Below are 23,840 nucleotides of genomic sequence, written 5' to 3'. Positions count from 1 at the left end.
TTTTGTATCTCTGTGGGCTAGAATTAGCACTCAAGTTAATTCAGATTGAAAAGTTGTATTTTAGGCCATATCACCCACCCCTACATTACATATATGCTGTGTGGCGAGAGCTTAATTATCCCTCCTGTTACACTACACCATGACACACACTGTGCGCTGAGCTTATTTAATCACCCCCCCTGTGTGGAACAGCACGCTTATGTGAGAAACCTGCTTTCGGCCAGCATAAGAGCCAAACGGAAGAGATAAAATAACAAGCAGGCAGAAAGGCAGAAACACAGGAAGCGACTCTAAACCAGCTATTTACATCATAAAATAAAACGTTGCAGTTATTTACCCACAGACACTACTGGCTACAGGCTAAAGCCTCACTGGAAAAAAAGTCATAGATGATGACAAAAAAAAGTATCCACAATATTCACATGTGCAATGTAGAGCTGTCTACCTTATACAGGCCTTTCCTTCTTGGACTGGAGGTCTGCCAAAAATGCCTCTTCCCCAAGCCCCGCCCCATTAGATGACCCTGAATTAGGATGGCTAGAGAAGGCAGTGGAAAGAATGGGGGGTACTCACGCTGGCACTCAATGAACTGCTGGATAAAAGTGCAGTCCTCTCCACTGTTTAATAGAAAGTGTTCTACCAAAGAAAGAAAAACCTTCCATTAAATATTAACATCAGCATTGGCATATGAAATCCACTCCTTGTTGTTAAAAGGAGGGTCAAAATGAGAGACCACTGCGATGCGCAAAGCCAGACCTACAGGGCACGACATCACACGGCACCAGACACACGCAGAGGCCGGACACGGACAGACAGACGAGACGTCACCCCCCGCCTGCTGACTCCCGGGAGACGCTCACCTGCGGTAGCATCAACGACAACGGTAACTAAGGACGCCCGCGGGCCAATCTGAAGCCTCGACAGGGCTGGCTGAAGGAACACCAGCCCTTTAACCTCTGACCTCTGCACTGACCTAGCGCATTCACTTTTTATGGTGCACAGCAGCACCTGACTATCAGAGCCCCTGTGTCAGACCAGGTGCAGAGAGACTGAACACTTGCCTTTAAAGCATAGTCTGAACACTTGCTGCCATTCTGAAACTTCCACATTCACTAGTGCCTCATGAATGGAAACGTCCTAGAGACAGGAGCTAAACATAGGCCTGCACTGTCAGACAAACTGGCCTTCCGGCTGTGACGGACACGGCCTGTCCCCCCCGAGATGACTCTGCGGAGTCAGAGTATCGGGGTAGACTCTGCCTGGGCACATTGCGCCCCCTGGTGGCCGCTGCAGCCTGCAAGGAGAAGCTTTAAACACAGGAGGCACAGCCGGGACTCCTGCCTTGCAAAGAATGCGAGCTTCAGCCCACTCCAGACACAACTACACATGCCCACGCACAGACAATGGAAAAACACTGCCCTGATACTAAAACAATGCACTCCGCTAAATGTGAACTGCATGAGCTCAATGTAGTCTACCTTCACACAATACCGCAGGAGAAAAGCTCTTCCTGTTTCCATGGTCCTGTTTCCATGTCTGAAAGAGGCCCGAGACCAGGAAGTTTGCAATACAAGACGGGGAAAGGATTTTAATTTATTATTGTATGACTGTTTTCAAACTGTCATCAAGTCCACCGCATTTAGAAGTCTCACTTGTACTGTTGGGTAGCTCACCCTATTAAGGCACTGTTTCAGAGCAAGGCCCCATGCTCTTCTACAGGATCTGAACTGTGACAGTACGGAGTGAGAAGCAGCAGCGACATCACGTGCCTCAGAGGGAAGCACGGAGGTGCAGCGCTCAGCAATGCTGCCTCACAGGGAGGTTTCGGGTTCGAGTCCCGGCCGCCAGGATCCCTCTCTGCGTGGGGTTTGCATGTTCCCCCTGTGTTTGCGTGGGCACTCCAGTTTACTCCCACACCAAAAGCCCTGCACGTCAGGTTAGGTATCCTCCTGCCATTGCGTCTGACCAAGGCACTGGCCTCAGAGCTGGAGCTGATCCCTGAGCGCTGCACTGTGGCTGCCCACTGCTCCTATGGAGCCAGTACGGGTTACATGCAGAGGACAAAATGTCTGAACAGCCCTCCCACGGGAGGCTGCGATGAGCGTCGCAGCGTGAGGACGACGGAGTAATGGGGCGGGAAACCAACGTCGCACTTTTCACTCAACACGAATCACTTAAAACACCGCACGTTTGTACTGCGTCACTCTGAGCTGTCAGGCCTGCCAGGAAGGCCAAGTCCCCAACGAGCCTCCATCAGAGCTCCAGTTCAGAGTGAAAACGTTAAAACGGCTCCATTAGAACAGTGGCTACCGATGATATGTTTACGCAAGTCGAAGGCTGAAACGTGGGGCTAAAATGGGTCGGTGGTAGTCACTTCTAACATTTTCAATAAATGGAGCCCTTTACTTTTTATTTTTTGGCCTTTTGACACTTATAGATACTTTTGATACTTATAGACCTGCATAGACCCTTACTTCAAATATTTATTTGAAGTAAGGGTTTTTTATTTTAAAAATTAAATAAGCGTTCCAATATTTTTTCCTCTCACAAAGGTAGCTCCTCATTAAAAAAAGCCTGATGACCAGACAGACGGTATAAGAGGGAAATCTGCACTGCTGTGGCAGCAAGGTGTGTTCCAAAGAGGCCAAAAAAGGGCATGGAGTGGCATCCACGGTAACAAGATTAGCTTTACGGAAGTCTTCTCCCTCATTTTACATTTTTTTCCATCCCAGATTGTTCTTTTAGTATTTTTCTGGTTTAAGCACGTCCAGGCAAACTCACAATCGTGTCTAATTTAAGACAACTCAGATCTGCAGAAGAGCAACTCTACTCCCTCGGACATAGCTGTAAACCATCACCTCCACACGTCAAATCCCCCATCACCCAGGAGATAGAACAACCGCAAACTAAATCAGACGGGTAGCTTTAAGACCACGCCCACTGAGCCGGACCGCCCCGCCCACCTCCCGCCCAACGCCAGGGTGAAGCCAAACGGTGCGGATGTTCTGAGCAAACGGATCAGTGCGGAAGCAAAAGGACTGAGTGAGACACAGAGCTGAAGACAGCACAGAGAGAGCCATCATGCCAGAGTTAGTGCAGGGAGAGCAACAGGGCGGCGTAGGCAGCAGCGCTAACACACTCACCTAAGCTGTTGTTCTCCTTTACGTTTTTCTCCTGAAGTTGCTCTAAACGGACTGTAAAGGACAACGAGAACAACGGGTGGGGGGGGTGACTACAGAGCAGCCGGGGACACAGTCTGGAGCGCCATTCATGCACTTCAGGCCAAACAACCAGCATGAGCACATCAGTCAGCCTGTCTCTGTTCACACATTTAAAGCAGTCTGAGCCCTGGATCTTCTTCGTCTCAAGTGTAGCACTAGCATCTGTAAAACGTTGACTGCTCTTTGAGCACATAAACCTGTTTAGGATGCAGTTGTCTGTTGAAGCCCATGCATTGTCACTGGCCCTAAAGGTCAGTACAGGCGCTGAACCTGGGCTTGCTGTGTGTCGGTGGGGAAGAGCGGAGTAATGACCTTGCAGAGCGGTGAGCCGCTCGTTGGTGAAGTCGTTGTCGGCCTGCAGGGCCTCGATGCGGGCCTGGAGAGCCTGCTCCTTCTCCTCCATCTCCTCAATGCGCATCTGCAGCTCCTTCTTCTCACTCTGCCCCTTCTGAGAGATCTCCTCCTGCCTGCCCTCCGCCAGCTACACACACACACACGCACACACACAGCGTCTCGATTAACACACTTATACACCCTCAGTACGCACAGCAACTCGCTCAACACACACACGCACACACAGCGCCTCGATTAACACACACTTATACAACCTCAGTACGCGCAGCAACTCGCTCAACACACACACACGCACGCACAGCACCTCGGTGAATGCACACAACATCAGTACACACACACACACACACATACCAACATCAGTACACACACGCGCACACACACAACATCAGTACACAGACACACACACATACATACACAACATCAGTACACACACACGCACGCGCACACAACCTCAGTACACAAACGCACACATACAAGACCCCAGTGCACACACACACACACACACACACCTTTATCTTGTCTGTCAGGTCCTTGATCTCGTTGACCGCTCCGTTGTACTTGTTGGCCAGCTCCCGGAGCTCCTCGCGTGTGCGTTCATTCATCTCTTTCAGGTGAGTACATTCATCCTCTGTGTTACTGAGACTCCTCTGCAACACACACAGCAAGTTCACTGCCTATCCTCCAGACTGCAGACAAATACGTATATTAAATGACTCCTCTGATGCTGGTACATTCTAAAAATGTTCTCATTTAGAGACTCTCTAACAAACACACATAATCAAAACATACAATCAAATAAGTTCTCCTCTGCAGGAATTGCCCCCGTTTGCAGGGTTAAAGTATTTAGAACTTCTCTGAGCCAGGTGTGTACCACTGCTGGCCTGAAGGGGGCGCTCACCTCCACCTCTGATAGCTTCCTGACCACCTCTATTTTCTCCTGAAGGACCCGCCTCAGGGACTCTTTGGCTGTCGTCTCGTAGTTGTGTTTGTCCTCCTGTAAGGCTACAAGCTCCTTGCGGATGCCATCTTCCGTTTGGTTCTAAAAAAAAGTCGGAAGCTCAATAATATGACTTGGATGCTTCAAACAGGCAATTCTGCAAGCATAATGTAAACCATTTTGTAAGAATGTACACAGATGTGTTCGTCCATATGTATGTCTGCATTGTAACTCCAGATCCAGTAAGACTTACTTTAGAAAATGCTTGCAACTGGTTCCCCATCACTTCCAGCCTTGACAGCAGCCTGTCTTCATCTATCAAAGCCTGAAGGAGACAAAGCAGGGCGCTAACACATGCAATGCTAACACCGCTCAATGCTCACCAAAAAAGAATATAACCCTGATGCCTGTAGTGACTGCTGTGTCAGTCCCTTAGAGCGGGGTGAGGGAGTGCAGTAAAGGGGGTTAGGGTGTGAGAGGGGGCAGTAATGGACGTTAGGGGGTGTGAGAGGGGGCAGTAAAGGGGGTTAGGGGGGTGAGAAGGGGCAGTAAAGGGGGTTAGGGGGTGAGAGGGGGCAGTAATGGGGGTGAGGGGGGTAACTGGTACCTGCCAGCTGCTCTCAGATGCCTCCTGTGTGCTGGCCAGCAGCCGCTGCAGTGTGGCCAGCTTCTGCTCCAGCATCTGCTCCCGGTGTAAGGCTTCCTGAGAGAGCAGAGGCATGGGCGGGGTCAGCCTCTCTGCATGCGTACGCCCTCACGTTCACACTCACACATGCATACACGCGCACACACGCACTAAAGCGCACTAATGACATAGGTCATTGCAAAGTACTTGTCTAAGATAATGAGGAAATGTGGGTTAGAAGACCAGTTCAGCTGAGAAAGACAGAATTCCAAAGACATTAAAGCTTATAACAAAACATCAAGCTGTGACTGAAACACAACTCCATTAAACACAGGCAACATACGCATTTCGGAATGAATTTTATGTTCAGTAACAACACAGCGACAGAGTGAGAATGATGTAAGTGGAACACATGACACAAGAGCCAGGAGGAAAAGAAGAGACCCAGGGGAGCCAGCAGAGGGCGGTGTGGAGCCGTACCTGTAGGTACTGAGAAAGCTGAAACAGTTCCTGAGAATACATACTGGGCGTATTAGCGGCAACCTGCAGGGAGAGAGGAAACTTACGTCAAGCAGCGCTACTTAAAACATTCCCAACGCAACACAAACCCAGACCACACGCCAGCCAGGAATGCGTGTCAGGATTTAGAGGCTTCGGCCGGGCCCGATTTACCCACAGGAGATAAACAGCCCTTACGCTGCAAATAGACCACACTTAAACAACAACCTCTCAGAGCTAAAGATCAAAACAAATATGTAATGTATGCATCCAAGTACTATATATATGTGTGTGTGCGTGAGAGAGAGAGTGTGTGTGTGTGTGTGTGTGTGTGTGTGTGTGTGTGCGTGCGCGTGTGCGTGCGTGCGTGGGTGCATCTTTGTGATAGATATATTGCACAAGACTCTCTGCAGCAGCTGATGGTATAGCTCCTCAGAGTGGAGCAGTGGTAAAACCTGTCCTCCTCCACAGAATGTAATCTCCTAATGAAGCCTGCCTCAGCCAGGGCTGCTGCAGCGGCTGGCCTTCGGTCAGCAGTGAAACAGCGAAAGGCCCTAAAACTGTGTGTGTGGCACCGAGAGCTTGGAGAAGAGGGAAGACCCAAAGAACCGCGGCTTCACATTATAACGCACAGAGGTGACGCGGTCTCTGGGCCAGGTGCACATCAATATGGCGGGTTTGCATGGGCGCGTCCCCCACAGTGATTGTGCAAAAGCGTACAGTAAGATGCTGCAGCCAGAGAGCGTTCAGGCGTCTCTATGAGCCGCTCACACAGACTGGGGTTTGCAGCGTAAAACAAACCCCGCCCCTTTCTCTGACGAGGGGGCGGACAGAGACTCCACAAGGGGCCCAGACACGCCCGCATTTCTAATGCAGATCCATCAAGCATTTCCCTTGTGGGGTCTGCAGGAAGCCGCCATGTTTTGAAGGCCCCAAACTGCAAAAACACTGGTCCCTACATCCCACAAGGGGTTTGGGTTTGGCCATGCCCTCGCCTCCCCCAGTCAGTCAGCTCTGTGGTCCTGGCTGCTCTTCCTATGATTACGAAAACACCTGGAACTCCCATGATTCCACAGGGCTGAGTGGAAACTCCACTGTGGTTTTCAGCATACTGGAGTTCACCACTACACCACTGCAGGTTATTCACTGTAATAGATTAATTAAGATCTTGGTCCTAATACCATACTTCATTGTAAAGTTTTTAACCTAGACACCAGGTTGTTAAATTCTCCAAGATTACGGACCATTCTAAATAAAATATTTCGAAGGTGACCAGCATTCACAAGTGAATTATCGTTTCAGACACCGGTACAGTCGTTAAGCAGAACTTAAAACAGTTTTCATGACCAAATCTTACCAGCATTTCAAAAGTGAAAGCAATTAAAATAAATCCATGACCCAGGTCTAGTGGGTCTCATGACTGACGACGTCTGCTACTGACAAAAGAAGAGCTTGTTTCACACAGAGCTGGCTGATGAGCTGCAGATGGGGGCAGAGGGCTGAGGGCTTCTCTGGGCCTTTAGGTCTGGTTCTACAGAAAAGCCCAAAGGAGCTGGCGGGGAACGCGGGTTCCAGCGAGGGAGAGGAGCTGTAACTGGATTTGCTCTCTAACGCGATCAGCTGTTCCAGAGAGGCGCTTGGGCTGCCACGCTGCCTCGGCCAGCCTGGCGTGGGCCCCGAGTCCTCGATGCGCCCTTTCCCAAAAACAAGCGCCATCTGGCTGGTGGGCCCCGGAGCTGTGGTGGGTCGGGGTGGAGCGCAGGACAGAGTGAACGGCTCACCAAAGACAGCTGGGTTACCCAACGCCCCCTCACCTCCTCCTCACCAGGGCAGCGCTCATTCAGCGCATTCCACCGCGTGATCAAAGCCCGACTCGGCCACTGATGTTACTCAGCGACGCACTGGGATCAACACTTCAGTTAGCCTCGGAGCAAAGCCTCCTGGGAAGAGGCGTCAAACCTTCCGGAACATTCCTTGTGGTTACTCCATCCACCGAGAGACCACACCCCCCCAATAAAAAAATAAATAAAACACTAGGATTGGTGCAGTGTTGGATCCTCTCCAGGTTGTGAGCCTCTATGGAAAGGTGTCATCATATATAATGTTCTCACCATCTTAATTTTTTTTAAATTACATTTTATAAGTCCAAAGACAAGCTAATAATGTGCTTGAATACATGGTAACACTTGAACCCTTAGACATATAGCTGACATAATGCTGTCATACACGTGACAAAACACCTGTCGCAAGATGTCATAACAGCTGATATTATGACGTCATGACAGATGTTACGAACATCATAAACTGACATCATCAGTTATGCCACCTTTTGACAGCAGTTATGTCTTGTGTATGACAGTTATGTCAGCCTTATGTCGAAGGGTTCCAGTAAAGTGTTCCTGAATAAGTTCATGGCGTCTCTATGTGAAGCCCAGCAGCGCGTAAGGGAAATGGTCAGCGTCCCTGTGGACATACTGGGGAACGGCTGTCAGACAAAAACCAAGAGAAAGCTGAAGTGACCTCATACTTGCGAAGAAAACTCCAGCACACATTGCGTGAGGGGAGCATTCTTTGAGGAAACGCAGATGTCGAAAGTAGCACATGGAAAAAGCCTTCGCTTTCACTCCTGCTGAACTCGAGCCGTCAGCCAGAGCATTCAGACGTGAGCTCACTGGAGCGGCCCTTCACCCTGTCTGCAAACACGCACACACGTGCATACACACACACGCGCGCGCGCGCATACACGCTCACACGCATACACATACACACACACACATACACACGCGCAGACACACACACACACACACAGACGCACACACAGACATGCACACGCACAGACAGACACACACGCACAACCTCCGCCGCCCCCAAACACACACACTCTGACCGGTGGGAAACCAAACAGAAGGCTTACCTTATCAACAGGAAGTGGTAACGGCGCTTGAATGACACTGCGGGATAAAAAAACAATAAAGACACTCAATAATCAGGAAACCAAAACAAAGACCACAGACACTGTTCAACTGTTCTGAAGAGCTCGATTGTCTAAAAGGAGAAGCATCGCATTGCCGAAGTTCCTCCAGTTCCAGCGTGCAACTTTGCCCTGTGAAGGCACTGGGGTTAAACATTCACAGGGCTGGACTTGAGGCTGTTTGCTCGGAGTAGGAGTGGTGACGAATAACTGAAGGACCCGCGCGCTGGAGTCCATCTCCCAAAACTGAACTCAACGCCTCATTTACGCACAGGGCCACTTCCTCACCGCTGCTAAGCGCCTCCACACTTTCCCTTTCACTCATGCGCTACACGGAAACTGGAGACGCCAGCTGTACCCAAAACCAGCTAGGCCGTCTGCGTGCTACGCTTTATTTAAGCGACATCACCACACGGCTGCCTCCAGCCATGGACACAGGCCGCCGGACAGCAACAGTCACACCCCCATACAGGCACATCCGGGCTCCAGAAAGGAGCCGGGGCCCAGGAACTGCCTGTGAGATCCGTCCAATCCAGGTCACCAGGAAGCACAATGCATAAGCCCCATGCTGCCCTTCTGAGGCGCAGCGCAGCCGTGCTGAGAGGAACATGAGACGCTGAGCGCAGCCCAGAGAACAAAGCCAGACGGGCGGCGCCATTCCGGCTCTCAGGGGCCGGCCGGGGAGAAACGGGACAGCGTGACGAGGCAGAGCCGCCCGCCCTGACGAGGCAGAGCCGCCCACCCTGACGAGGCGCTGGCACCACGGACACAAACAGTCACCCGCCAACATTCCTCAACCTCCGGCCCTGCCCGAACGCCAAGTACTTTAACCTCACCTGTCACACACACATCATTTACCTCACTCTCATCAGCCGCACAGGAACACCGGCCAAACGCATTGCGGCCGGCGCAATAAGAATTAGCCCACATACCTCTGGCAGAAGTGCAAATTACCACCCTAGTGGAACAACTTCAAATAGGTCAGCAAAAACGGTGTCAGCATAAAGGGCGATATGAAGTTATGCCGGAGTTACTCCCTGTTTAATGTTTAATGACTGTACTCATAAAGGTTGGTAAATACCTGCCATCCAAATGAATGAAGTCCATGTCCTTTCAGTGTGCCAGTCCTAAGCTTCTATGAACAGTCAAACGGGGACTTTTAAATGCCTGGCACAAGGCACATTCGTCTTGATGGACGTGAGTGAGGCTCGCTCTCTTGGAGCAGTTGTTAATTGAGCCTTTCTGTAGTGCGCAGCAGTCACTAGTGAATGGATGAATCGATGCTTCAGTCCACAGAGAGCCCAGAGTACAATGCCCCTTCATCTCTACAGCGCCGCTGCTGCTGCCGCTGCCGCTGCCGCTGCCCTGGACCTTCAGCCCTGCAGGTGAGGGGTTTAAGCACGCCTCCACATCTCACGGCCAGCTGGCTGCGCCCGGCTCATCCTCCTGACCAATCGCACTTGGCTCCTGACAGTGATCAGACCAATCAGATAACCGTGGGAGTTCTCTTTGCCGGAATATAGCCTCTTAAAGTCCAGTGCATTTCCTAGATTTGACACAGTCTCTGCAGTGTACAAGAACATGGGCACATAGGACCGCACAGTGATTATAGCACATTAATGTGACATTACATTAATAACCTGTGCATTCTTAGCCAGTGAAGTATTTTCTAAAGGCGCTGAAACACTCAGAACTCCATCACACACTGCAACCCCCAGCACTGCGGTTTGAGGAGACTCAGTGATGCACTGCAGAAGCTCCAGAAGAACAAACAGCATTTGATGGCAAGTGACACTGACACTAATCTCCCCCCGCACTCTCCCCTCACCCAGGTGACACGGGGAAGGCAGCTGGCCCAGCCGCAGGTGGTCTTGAGCTCACCGCCGCCAGCCACCAGTCATTCAGTACAACACCTGATCCTCACAGCGCTACGCTAGAGGGGCCCATTCAGTACAAAACCGCTACTCATAGCGCTACGCTACACTAGGCCTGCGGGCAAGTCATTCAGTTCAGCTGCTCCTCACAGAGCTATGCTAAAGTAGCTCTGCAGTCCAGTCATTCAGTAAAACACACCTGCCCAGCACAGCCACTTTCTCCAGCTATTACAGAACACACAGCAGACACATTATAACCAAAGCCTTCCCTTCCTGCATGTACAGCAGCAAACATTACTATTAGGTTTTTAAAAAAACCATAAAAACCCAAGTCACATGGTCAAGTTATTAGATTTCATTTGTTATTTCTATTAAAAAAAGAAATTAAACACAGGACATCTGAACATTTTAAACTTAGATCCGGTACATTATTTGAGGCTGCAGTGAACTCATTTTTGTACAGCTTCTGAAAACTGAGATCATGTCCATTTAGAAAACACAGAATTACCCAGCAAGCACCACAGAAGGCAAAACTCTCCACAGACTTTCCAATCTCCAAACCTCAGAGCAGTAAATGAGAATGAGAACCAGCAGTGCGCAGCGACAGAAGTGCACTCCAGAGCCCAGCCTAGTGCGTCTGGGCCCTGCCACACTGCACCCTGCCTGACGGGGTGGGCGTCCTCTGCACATGGCAGGTCACACCTGTCTTACCTGCGCTCCGTCGAGGCTCAGCGGCTGATCCCAGCGAGCAGCCTGTGCTCATTACTGCGCTCAGCACGCCTCTGCCCACAGCCACTCGCACTTCCACTCTCCCACAGCAGAGGCCCCGCCCCCCTCGCCCCCACTGGCAACACCCACTGCCAATCAAGAGTCACCGCTGGTGACCAGCACCAATCCTAACGCTGGTGGCAGGGAGGGCGGTGACGAACGCTGTTCCCAGACCGTTTCAGTGTTGGCTCCTGTCCTCAGAGGCCCCGCAGGGTCGCCCGCACCCGGCTCCAGCACTAACAGGCAGCGGCTCTTTCAGGCTCTTTAAGCTTCTTTGTGGCGTTTGAGGAAGTTCAGGCTCAGTGGGGCGCTGAAAGCACGGTGTGGTTTCACCACCATAGAGCACAGACATGTACTACAGCACAGCACTGAGAGCAGAGCGGCCCAATGCTGAGATCACAATGACCGCTAGAAGAGAAGCACGCACTCATGCACACGCACGCACACACACACACACACACACACACACACACACACACACGCACACACACGTGCGCACATGCACGCGCACACACACACACACACGCACACGCACACAAACGCACGCGCACATACACATGCACGCACACACACACACACACACACACACACACACACGCATACGCATACGCACACGCACACGCACGCGCACGCACACACGCAGAGCTCGCACAGCCAGCACGCCAACAACAACACACACACAGGCAAACACAAGCACGCAAGCATGCATGCACGCACACGGACACAAGCACGCACACAAGCGCACACACACACAAGATTCTGTAGATAAGGCTGGCCATGCAGACCATGTGAGATAAGGAGAACATTTTCTTCAAGGTGAAAGTAAAGCACGAGAAAAAAAAAGAAGAACACAATACTGTGGATTTCCCCCACCACTGAGAGTCCACCTCCGAACCGGAATCACAGCAGACCGGTTCCAGGGCATTCCTCAGAGCCGCAGGAACAGAAAGCGGAGAAACAAGAACGTGCAGCTCTGACAGGGGCCTGACACAGCCGAACACATTCATGTGAGCAGGGTGTAGCTCTGACAGGGGCCTGACACAGCCGAACACATTCATGTGAGCAGGGTGTAGCTCTGACAGGGGCCTGACACAGCCGAACACATTCATGTGAGCAGGGTGTAGCTGACAGGGGCCTGACACAGCCGAACACATTCATGTGCGCAGGGTGTAGCTCTGACAGGGGCCTGACACACTCGTACACATTCATGTGAGCAGGGTGTAGCTCTGACAGGGGCCTGACACAGCCGAACACATTCATGTGAGCAGGGTGTAGCTCTGACAGGGGCCTGACACAGCCGAACACATTCATGTGAGCAGGGTGTAGCTCTGACAGGGGCCTGACACAGCCGAACACATTCAGGTGCGCAGGGTGTAGGTCTGATTGGGGTCTAGTTCCACAGCCGTACACATTCATGCGTCTGTGCAGGTGCTTGGCATGGGGGAAACAATGAATAACCCAAAAGAAACAGGAATACCAGCACACTGCTGCTACGCTCCACAGGTGCTCACTTCATCCCCCCTTCAGCAGTGATGATGTTGGGCCATGTGACGAAGGCCCGCCTTGAGGTGACCGTGGCTCAGCCGAGTCCCTGCTCAGACCGAACCCCACCCGATTCGCCGTTTCCAAGGAGCTGAACTCAAAAGCACCCCCTTTCCAGCGGGTCCCCGAGCCCCCACACCCCCTCCCCTCCCAAAGCGTTCAGTCCCGTCTGCACTCGCAGGTTCCCAGACGGGGGGCGCAGCTCAAAAACATTTTACATAAGCCTCCCTGCGATGACTCATCCGTCCTCACGGCCAATCAGACCGCCGCTCAGGCCATCTTCTCCAAAAGCAGACGCTCCGCGCCGTCCAAAACGCCGAAATCTTCACACCTTGCCGCCGTTCTGCCACCGTCAAGCGTAATGAAACCAAAACTCTGGGAGACCAAATCTCAAAATAAAGAGTACAACACGCGAAACATCTTTTCCCCAATAACTGCTTCCCGCTGTCAACGATCTTCGCTAGCTCAGTTTAAAAGGCTGCACAGAATTGTGAATATCCGCCGTGCGAATGGCGCTAATTAGCTCGTGCTCAAACACTTCCTCGGTTCGCTTTCGCTTCACTTCCTCACTGGAGCACCACCTGCATATGTACAGCTGACAAATTATTACTGCGTTATTTTCACAGTGCTCTTGTGCAAAATTCTTTTTAAAAAGAATAAAACGATACTAATAGTAATGGGAGCATGGCACCTGATATTATCTGCTAAACTGGGTATACACTGCATGGCTCATGGCCCCTTACAGCAGAGCCGAGGCCCGGGGCCCGGGGGCCATGGATGATGGTGGCCAGCGTAGGGGCCCAGAGGAAACGGCTCTCCCCCTCAGGTCCTTCAGCCTCCACCGCCGAGAAGAAAAACAAGGCTGTCCCAGCCTTCTGTGCAGAGACCCCCACCTTCCCATCAGCCCCGGCTGGCCGGCCCGAGCTGGGCCCATCGCTCTTTCGCCCTGCTCTCGCTATCTGAAAAACTGAGAGCACGCCGGCCAGATTCTTTACGTAACCCTAATATGGGGGAGCAGGGATTTCCCTTACAGATGTCTCAATTTCTCCCCCCACTGGAAGACTCCCATGGCTAGCCTGAGAGTCACGACGGATAACCCGACATGCCCCCCCGCCTCGCCTCGCAAACTAGAGAAACCCACGGCCGAGCAGCACCGCGGAGTCCCCCGGCGAAGCTTTCCCGGCCGCATTCCGGAGGGCGGAGCTTAACGGCACGCGGCGAACGGCATTCAGAAACACCCCTGCGGCTCAGGCCCTGATCGCCAAGGCAACGGGGCTGTAGCCTCGAGTGTCACGACCCCGCCACGGGGCTGTAAAGTGCGCCAACGAGCTTCAGCGAGTGGGGGCCGAGGAGAAGGGGGCCCCGGGGAGGGAGAGCGGCGCGGCGGGGGCCCCGCGGTTAGGGCCGCGGCCGGCAGGAGCCCTTTCATGACCCCGCCCTGAGATATTTACGCAGGAGAGGGACGGAGAGCGGAGCTTTAAAACAGCGCCCTCTCCGTCCGCGTCACGTCCGCGCAGCCGGGAGGAGGAAGGAGCCTCGTCTTCATCGCGCTGCGGTGCTGGAGGCGAAGCGTAAGAACGCTGGCTCTGGAGCAGGCCAGATGCCGCTGAAACACACCTAGTTTCCACACGCTTGTGTTTAGCATATTTTATGTGAGGCTCGCGGCCAAGAGCAGCATCTAGTGGGAACGCCATCTGGTTAAGGAAGACATACCGCCATCAGCTGATCAGCAAGAGCACGCGCATGTGAACACAATAAACCAGGGCTGCCCAAACCCTGCTTCTGAGGATTTACCATCCTCTTTCTCTCCAAATCCTAACAATGCACACCGCACTCAACAGCTAGACATCTCGCTGAGCAGCCAATCAGGAGAATCCGGCGTGCCAAATAAGGGTTGAAATGACAATCTACAGGATGGCAGATCCCCAGGGACAGGGTTGGGCAGCCCTGCAATTAAAGTTCACACATGAACAACATGTATGCTAGGCAGTGTGTCCTGCCAAACACAGACAGACAGTAACAGAAAGTAAGATGGAGACAGAGAGACACAGGGGGGGACTGAGAAATTGGGGGAATGGTGCAGCATTTCTTTTCGAGCAAGAGCCAGAGTGAAGCATTCAGGAGCCAGCTGAGCTGCATGAGAAACTGGAAGTGCAAACGATGCGAATCCTCCCCTGATTCACAGTACATGGGCACACAAGTGCTGTGCCACAACAACATGAGCCATGTAGGGCAGCTCATGTCTGCTGTACAGTCCTGCTATTTCCACACATGGGAATCACACAGAAGCAGTGGGCATGAGCATCACTACAGCATAAAACTGAACTTATACAGCAAACCTATTTATGTGAGACGTCTGTAGACCTTTGAACGTGGCAAATGAGGCTAAATAAGATAACAAGCTATCGACAGCATGCAACAGGAAAACACAAGCTCAGTGTAACATCATCATGCATATGACCAGTCAGTAGGCTAAAATACACAGCACACTGCGCTTAACGCCACCGCGCAAGTTAACTGGGCCACCCTGTCCCTCCCCAGGGTGGACTCAGAGGGCTGCAGTCACGGCCACTTGCATTTGCACATGACCGAAAACGCTGAGTCACTCAAACCGAGATAAACAAGGACTACGCAACAGAGAGAAAGAACCCCACAGACCCCACAGCCCAAACAGCAGCCAGGCTACGCGGCAGGGAACGCTACATTACCTTACGTCCAGCCTTTCCCAGCCCCTCTCATCCAGAACAACTCACACAAGCAAACTCCGGCATAATGTGCGTTTAGGCGCTGGTCACTGAGGCGGCTCAGCGTGAGAGCCTTTCTCGTGGGCATGACGGCAGCGCTGTCCGGGGACTGGGCCCCACAGCGGCGGGGTCACGAGCCCGGCTCCTCTAACCGCTGCGCTACACGGCCGCCGCGCTACATAGCCAGAGCGCTACACGGCCACCTCGCTACATAGCCAGAGCGCTACACGGCCGCCTCGCTACATAGCCAGAGCGCTACACGGCCAGAGCGTTACACGGCCGCCACGCTACATAGCCAGAGCGCTACCCAGCCAGAGCGCTACACGGCCGCCACGCTACATAGCCAGAGCGCTACCCAGCCAGAGCGCTACACGGCCGCCACGCTACATAGCCAGAGCGCTACCCAGCCAGAGCGCTACACAGCCGCCACGCTACATAGCCAGAGCGCTACACGGCCGCCGCGCTACATAGCCGTGCTACACGGCCAGAGCGCTACACGGCCAGAGCGGCGGTGGTCCTCAGACAGAGCCGGTGGCGGGTCACGGTCAGGGTGTTTTTATTACATTCCTCGCATGCCCGTCAGGAGAGCGGCAGCAAAAGGCCCGTCAGCGGGGATTTGCCCCCCCCCCCCAGCGGGCTCCAGTCCCTTTAAGCAATCGGTCCTCATCTAGAAGGCTTTTCGAGGAGGAGAACTTACTCTGAGCGCCTCCGAGCCTCCATGCCATCTGGGAGAAACAGCTTGATTGTAGACACTATGCAGCCATGGGTGACTGAAAACAACAACAACAAGAACATTTACATCACTGGCATGAGAATCATCAGGTGCAACTTCCTCAACTTCTGGAAGATTCCCCCCAAAAAAATACACTACAAAAAGAGTGTGAAGAATGGAAAATGTGTTTTGGCTTCTTCAAAATACGCAGGAGCAGGAGAGCCATTTACCAGAGCTGCCTACGCCCGACCATTTCATTCTGCCTAACAGCCGCACACAGAAACTATCTGCTTCTGTTCAAACAACACAATGATCTGTGCTGGGACAGAAAACCAGAAGTGGGAGTGGTTCGCACTGGACGTTGCGTAAGCGGCAGTAGCAACATGCCAGTGTTCTACCCTGCTGTACATTAGCACTGAAAGTATTCAGAGCACCAAAAACACACAATTTAACACTGACACAAAGTATAATACCAGTCCGTTTCTTTTTAAAGCTGCATTTTACAAACGCTAATTTAAATATCCTAAATAAATTAGCCATTATATACAGCAACATTTTATCATAGCAAGCATACAAGCAAGCTAGTTACTACTATTACTCTCGCAAATATATTCCCTCCCATTAATTACGCTTGTGCAGGTAGAGAGAGAGAAACAAAAAATATATGAACCTAATAAAACACTAGGACACACAGGATGAAATATGAAAACTATTTTTGGTACTGTTCATTAATAAATGCATCCGTCAATGCATATACGTATGTGTGTGTGTGAGTGTGTGCGTGCGTGTACACAACACTTATATATAAATGCGGACACAGCACATTTTTTGTGCATTTCCCAAGCAGAGTATCCAGGTTCACCTCTACAACCTAAATAAAGAAATAAATGAATGAATAAATTTAAAAAAACGTCACACATAAATGATTCAAATAATACTGATCACTCGCATCACTGTAAAAGTAGCCACTTGGCCTGGCTTATTACAACACCTTCAGGGCTGTAATCAACCAGAACTGTGGGGCCTGTTTCAAAAGTCTTGCTGCAAGGAATCTTACATCATAAACTGTCACATGACCAGTTTCTCACATATTACCGTTGCCCACATTCATAACCAACTACAAGCCTCCACTCCTCTTAAGGGCTCATTCTGGCAGTTTGCAAAACTGGTGTGGAGGAAGTATTCACAGAGGCGTGATTAAGGACACTAAAAACTGTAATTAAACGCCTATTAAAACACGGTTTTCTCCATGCAGCCAAAAGCTCTGTCACAGAAATCAGAGGATGGGATTAGCCTGAGCTCTCTGCTGATAGGTGAGGATGGTAAATAGCAGTTAGCCTGAGCTCTCTGCTGATAGGTGAGGATGGTGAATAGCAGTTAGCTTGCGCTCTGCTCATAGGTGAGGATGGTGAATAGCAGTTAGCTTGTGCTCTGCTCATAGGTGAGGATGGTAAATAGCAGTTAGCCTGAGCTCTCTGCTGATAGGTGAGGATGGTAAATAGCAGTTAGGCTGAGCTCTCTGCTGATAGGTGAGGATGGTAAATAGCAGTTAGCCTGAGCTCTCTGCTGATAGGTGAGGATGGTAAATAGCAGTTAGCCTGAGCTCTCTGCTGATAGGTGAGGATGGTAAATAGCAGTTAGCCTGAGCTCTCTGCTGATAGGTGAGGATGGTGAATAGCAGTTAGCTTGTGCTCTGCTCATAGGTGAGGATGGTAAATAGCAGTTAGCTTGTGCTCTGCTCATAGGAGAGGGTGGTAAATAGCAGTTAGCTTGTGCTCTCTGCTGATAGGTGAGGATGGTAAATAGCAGTTAGCCTGACCTCTCTGCTGATAGGTGAGGATGGTGAATAGTAGTTAGCTTGTGCTCTGCTCAAAGGTGAGGATGGTAAATAGCAGTTAGCCTGAGCTCTCTGCTCACAGGTGAGGATGGTGAATAGCAGTTAGCCTGCGCTCTCTGCTGATAGGTGAGGATGGTGAATAGCAGTTAGCCTGCGCTCTGCTCATAGGTGAGCACGGGTGTACGGAAGTTGTACCTTTGCGGGTGTTCTCGGTCACGTCCACGCCAAACTGGATGATGTCACCGGAGAGGACCTCGCAGGGGGGGCTCTCCTCAGACCCCCGACTCAGGCGCTGGCTGTTGATGAAGGTTCCATTGCTGCTTTTAGTGTCCTGGAGATAGAACTGCAAACCAGAGGAGGAGGCGGCGTTAGACTGTAGCCAGAGGACTAGGGACGACAACATAGAGCACACACCACACACAAACTGTCCACCTACAAACAGCACGCACTACACACACACAAACTGCTCAGCTACATACAGCGCTCAGCCATACACACACACACACAGCGGAGCGAAGTACATCTGTGATCTGTGCAAACCGGAAATTAAGTTCATTAATCTTATAAATTCCAATACAACATCCTGGGTCGTTTTCAAATCATGAACAAGTTAACTTTCTGAACTGCCTGAAATGAAAATGTTAACTATAATTCAACATTCTCACTGTTTCCACAACACCTACAGCAGCGACCTGACCTGGCAGCCTTGCACTACAAAAACAAACTCAAGGATTTCCACAAATTTCACAATGTGCTCTTAGCCCTAGGGCACTTGTCAGAGGTGTACACAACTTCTTGATTAAATATTCATGCCGTCACTGATCCAAAATGCATTTAATTTACACAACATCAGCTGAAGGGGATTTGAGGCTGCAGAAGGGGCGTGGCTATTTGTTATCTACGGCTTCCAGATCAGACATTTAAAAGAAAAACCAGTTGTTGTGAACAGACAACACAATCTGGTTACAGATTAGTTCAGATTACTGATGTTTTGTACACAAGCCCCTGTCTTAATGACCCCTAAAAAATGCCCGTGTGCAGAAGGAAGCATCTTTTAAATCTGCTCAAAGTTTCCAGAATAACACGCCGTTAGCCGACAGCCCAGGAAGCCACAGGCGAGGAAGGCGTGTCCTGACCTCCCGATAACCCTGGTGACCTGCGAGGCATCATTACACGCTGACCTTTGACCCCCTTCTTTCCCTACGGGAAGGCTACGCCCAACGCCAACAGACCCGCCCAATTCCCAGGAAAGGGGGAGGCAGGACTGAAGGGGTCTCGTTTCCAGGAGCCTGGCTTTGCAGCGTCACCGTAAAGGACTCCGCCCTCCAGACTCCGCCCCCCAAGCATGTCAAGTGCCATTCGACATTCGCATTTCGGCCTTTCGTTCGTGTGCCCACGTGCTGATAGAGCGAAGCTGCTCCCTCCCAATCGAGCTGGGCGTCTGCCAGGGCTCACTAAAGCAGATAGCTGGAGGAGCAGAGAGGAGCGAGTGAGGAGGAGCTGACCTCCCTACTCCCCCTCCTTCTGCACAGTCTCTGCGGTCCCCATGGTAACAGAGCAAACTGCTCTAATGTGCAGACACGCCTGTCCTGCAGACACTGCAGTGCACAGAGCAGCCTGCTGATAACCCAACTGCAGCTGCTGAGCTGCATGTGCACAGCAAACCAACGCACACACACACACACAGACAGATACATGAAATGACACACACATGCACACACAGATACATGAAATTACACACACGCAGACGCACACGCACAGTCACACACACACACACAGATACATGAAATTACACGCACACGCACGCACACACACACACAGTCACACACACACACACAGTTACATGAAATTACACGCACATACACACAAACACATACATGCAATCACACACACAAAGACGCAAACATACACACATGCAGTCACACACACGCAGGCTCACACACACACAGACACACATGCAACCACACACACACAAACACACACACATGCAGTCTCTCTCACACACACACACAAACACATTCATACAGTCACAAAAACACAAACACATACATACAGGGTCAGACTTTTCTTTCAGATCCTGTAAGAGTGAAGCTGAAGTGTGTGTGCTTATGACATACTCACATCCTCATTCAAGGTCTAAAACCTTTGCTTATTGATAAGGAAAATTTAAATCCCTACACATGCTGGCCCGTATGAACACAGAATACACAGACAGGCACATGCAACCATCTACATCATGCGCCAATCATCCTCCATTCCTGTTTTGGTCATGCGTCTCTGCAGTGAGTTTTCAGAACAGTCCTTTAATGTGACAGCATCATGATGCGTGTTGCTGTATATCCACCTGGGGTCTAGAGATGAAAATGAGCTTTTATTGGGCACAATGCATGCAAAAATATTCAAATTAATGTGAGAACTCTCCATTGCAGTTACAAAACGGACAACCAGACATCAACAACTATGCTGCGTTGGCAGCACGTGTGTGTAGCCAGGCAAACAGAAGCAGGAGTCAAACAGGGTCTTATCCAGACGTTCAGCCTCTGTAGAAATGGAACGACACCTTTGCCAGTCTGCTTATGTAGGAACTACAGAGACTCAGACTTCCCACGAGCCTTTGAGCCAGCGGGCCAAAGCCTTGGGCGTGTCACCACCTCCGAGCTCCTTTATCAGCGGCGAACACCTTCAGGAGCCGCGCAAGGGCACGACGCGGAGCCCGGAGCCCGCAGCGGGGCCCGCGGCAGAGTCAGCGGCAGAGTCAGCGTCAGGTGAGCGCGTCAGGTGAGCGCGTTTCATCCCAGCAACCCCGCCCGAAAAACACATCACTGTTCCAAAGCAACAGTCAGACGATACCTCCCTACCAGACCCCCCCACCCCCAATCTCAGCTACCTGACAGGCTAACCGCTCACACCTTTGATCTTTTTAAATCCCATTCTTCACAGCTACAGTCTCAGCCCAGTTTCCGACGGTGTGACTTCAGTGCGCTGAGAGAAAACTCATCTGTTCCCAACACTTTCCCCCTCCTTCACTGCAGGCACAGACGCCTCTGAGCTGTTAACACACAGACACCAGGAGACAGAGCCTACAGGACACACAGACACCAGGAGACACAGCCTACAGGACACACAGACACCAGGAGACACAGCCTACAGGACACACAGACACCAGGAGACACAGCCTACAGGACACACAGACACCAGGAGACAGAGCCTACAGGACACACAGACACCAGGAGACAGAGCCTACAGGACACACAGACACCAGGAGACAGAGCCTACAGGACACACAGACACCAGGAGACAGAGCCTACAGGACACACAGACACCAGGAGACAGAGCCTACAGGACACACAGACACCAGGAGACAGAGCCTACAGGACACACAGACACCAGGAGACAGAGCCTACAGGACACACAGACACCAGGAGACAGAGCCTACAGGACACACAGACACCAGGAGACAGAGCCTACAGGACACACAGACACCAGGAGACAGAGCCTACAGGACACACAGACACCAGGAGACAGAGCCTACAGGACACACAGACACCAGGAGACAGAGCCTACAGGACACACAGACACCAGGAGACAGAGCCTACAGGACACACAGACACCAGGAGACAGAGCCTACAGGACACACAGACACCAGGAGACAGAGCCTACAGGACACACAGACACCAGGAGACAGAGCCTACAGGACACACAGACACCAGGAGACAGAGCCTACAGGACACACAGACACCAGGAGACAGAGCCTACAGGACACACAGACACCAGGAGACAGAGCCTACAGGACACACAGACACCAGGAGACAGAGCCTACAGGACGAATGGATGCGCACAGGCCGATACCAATATGATCTGTGGCAGTGCGGTTTGCTGATGGTGCAAATCAGCTATGACACCACGAAGGTAAATGAAACGAATAAACCGTCCTGATGCAGTGCTGCATGGTACATACGACATGGCAATGCAGCAGTACATGGTACATACGACATGGCAATGCAGCAGTACATGGTACATACGACATGGCAATGCAGCAGTACATGGTACATACGACATGGCAATGCAGCAGTACATGGTACATACGACACGGCAATGCAGCAGTGCATGGTACATACGACACGGCAATGCAGCAGTACATGGTACATACGACACGGCAATGCAGCAGTGCATGGTACAAATGAGTTGTGCCACGCAGGGCTCTAAAAATGATATCACACCATCAGTAAGTGAAAACAACGCAAAAGGCGATTCATTTTTTAAAAGCTTCCCCAATAAGACCCAAGTGCTGCTTTTGACAGCTAGGATGTTCAGGATGTAAAAGATGAACTGGCTTTGCATCATTCATTTCCCTCACATTCTAGGGGAGAATCAAAGTGGCGACGAACACCTGCTATCGACTGTCTGATTACATCGTGCCATCGCCCTGGCCTCGGGCCATAACAGGGTGGTTTATGGTACACAGGCTCAGAGAAAGGGGCTTTCATACAGGGCTCACTAAAACAGATACTTACAGCGTGCAAAACACCCACAACGTCAGCCGTTAACGCGAGGGGAAAACACTCCAGCTAACACCTCACAGAGTGATAATTAAAGAAAGACACGTGGTGGAATGCATGTTCTCCTCTCCCCCTCTCCCTTCTGCAGAGGGAAATAAAGGGAGCAGTGCGGAGGCCGTGTGCTCCAGTGTGAGGCCCCGCGTCCCCGCCCTGCCTGCCTGCCTGCCCCCTCCAGCCGCAGGGGAGAGCAGGCCTGCCTCGGCCTCCTCTGCATGGGAAATGCTAGTGTTCCTGCCGGACCCACAGCAGTAAATCTGAGTGATTTAGGTCTGCCTGTGAGCCGTATCTCACTGCGCTCAGGGACTGAGCTGAGGCTTCGGTCGAACCCGCAGCTCAAGCGGAGCGTTCGGTTCGGGGCACTGCGGAACGCCACCGGGGCACGAGGGGCGGGACGCAGGTCCGGCTCAGCGCAGCCGAAACGCGCCAGCCGCTACCCATGATCCCACCTACAGGCCGACTGCGGAACTGCACTCATTTAGAGCGAGCAGAAAAGGCGGTAAAGCCCGCGGATCGCTGGGGTGCAGGCTGGAGGAGCGCGTCTCCAGCACTGAGGCAACCATTACATCATGAGCAGAGGTAACCGTGTCACCCCTAACAAATGATTATAACAGCAAAAACTGCTCTCCACTGGCGTAGGGGTGGGGGGGTGGCCATGTTGGGAATGGCGCCTCGGCATGCAGAGTGGAAATAATTTGAACTTTGACCCCATCCAGTCAATGACCTCCCGCTGCAGAGCAAAAGGTCTTCAGTGGGTGGTTCGGTTTGCTGTTCCCTACAAACTGGAGGAGGGAACTGACACGTGACAGCGGATTCACTGTGCTCTAAAAGTCCCAGGAAAAACAAATACGCTGTTTAAAAAAAATGTGTTTCCTAGGAGAAATGACACTCAGCATTCAATTTTTAAAAATAAATCAGCACTGCCATTGATTTCCAGAGTTAACTAGCAGCAAGCTAAGGGCTAATGGTAGGCTAGCTAGTAGTAGGCAATGAGAACAGGCGCTATAATGAACTGAATTCGATAGATCAGCACCAAATCTAGTGAAAAAAAATCAGTGAACATACGCAGATACCCAACAACTCCTGAACCCTTTTTTAATGAAGACTTATTTTTACAGGAGTGTGGGAGAGCCTGCCCTTCTTCCCTATGTTCAGCTTATTTCAGACAGAAAGCAGAAAAGGAAGCAGACAGAAGGGCCTG

General features: G+C 51.5%; 2 protein-coding genes across 2 annotated transcripts in view; one reads left to right on the top strand and one right to left on the bottom strand.

Moving 5' to 3' along the window:
• Positions 1-23,840, top strand: part of rps23 (ribosomal protein S23) — a 223,989-nt gene that overhangs the window by 114,069 nt on the left and 86,080 nt on the right. The gene's annotated exons all lie outside the window — the stretch shown is intronic.
• slmapa (sarcolemma associated protein a) overlaps positions 1-23,840 on the bottom strand; it is a 69,759-nt gene that overhangs the window by 27,518 nt on the left and 18,401 nt on the right. Inside the window, exons 2-12 of the mRNA XM_064305858.1 lie at positions 18,279-18,426; positions 16,232-16,304; positions 8,550-8,586; positions 5,618-5,680; positions 5,120-5,215; positions 4,766-4,837; positions 4,474-4,614; positions 4,085-4,222; positions 3,534-3,702; positions 3,144-3,194; positions 574-636 (exon numbers count right to left, since the gene is read on the bottom strand). Of these exons, the coding sequence (XP_064161928.1) occupies positions 574-636; positions 3,144-3,194; positions 3,534-3,702; positions 4,085-4,222; positions 4,474-4,614; positions 4,766-4,837; positions 5,120-5,215; positions 5,618-5,680; positions 8,550-8,586; positions 16,232-16,304; positions 18,279-18,426 (1,051 nt within the window). The remainder of the gene's footprint in view (positions 1-573; positions 637-3,143; positions 3,195-3,533; positions 3,703-4,084; positions 4,223-4,473; positions 4,615-4,765; positions 4,838-5,119; positions 5,216-5,617; positions 5,681-8,549; positions 8,587-16,231; positions 16,305-18,278; positions 18,427-23,840) is intronic.

Source organism: Anguilla rostrata, chromosome 13, assembly GCF_018555375.3.
Source record: "Anguilla rostrata isolate EN2019 chromosome 13, ASM1855537v3, whole genome shotgun sequence".
Classification (NCBI taxonomy): domain Eukaryota; kingdom Metazoa; phylum Chordata; class Actinopteri; order Anguilliformes; family Anguillidae; genus Anguilla; species Anguilla rostrata.
The sequence above is the reverse complement of the archived record's forward strand: the minus strand, read 5'-3'. Positions and strand labels throughout refer to the sequence as shown.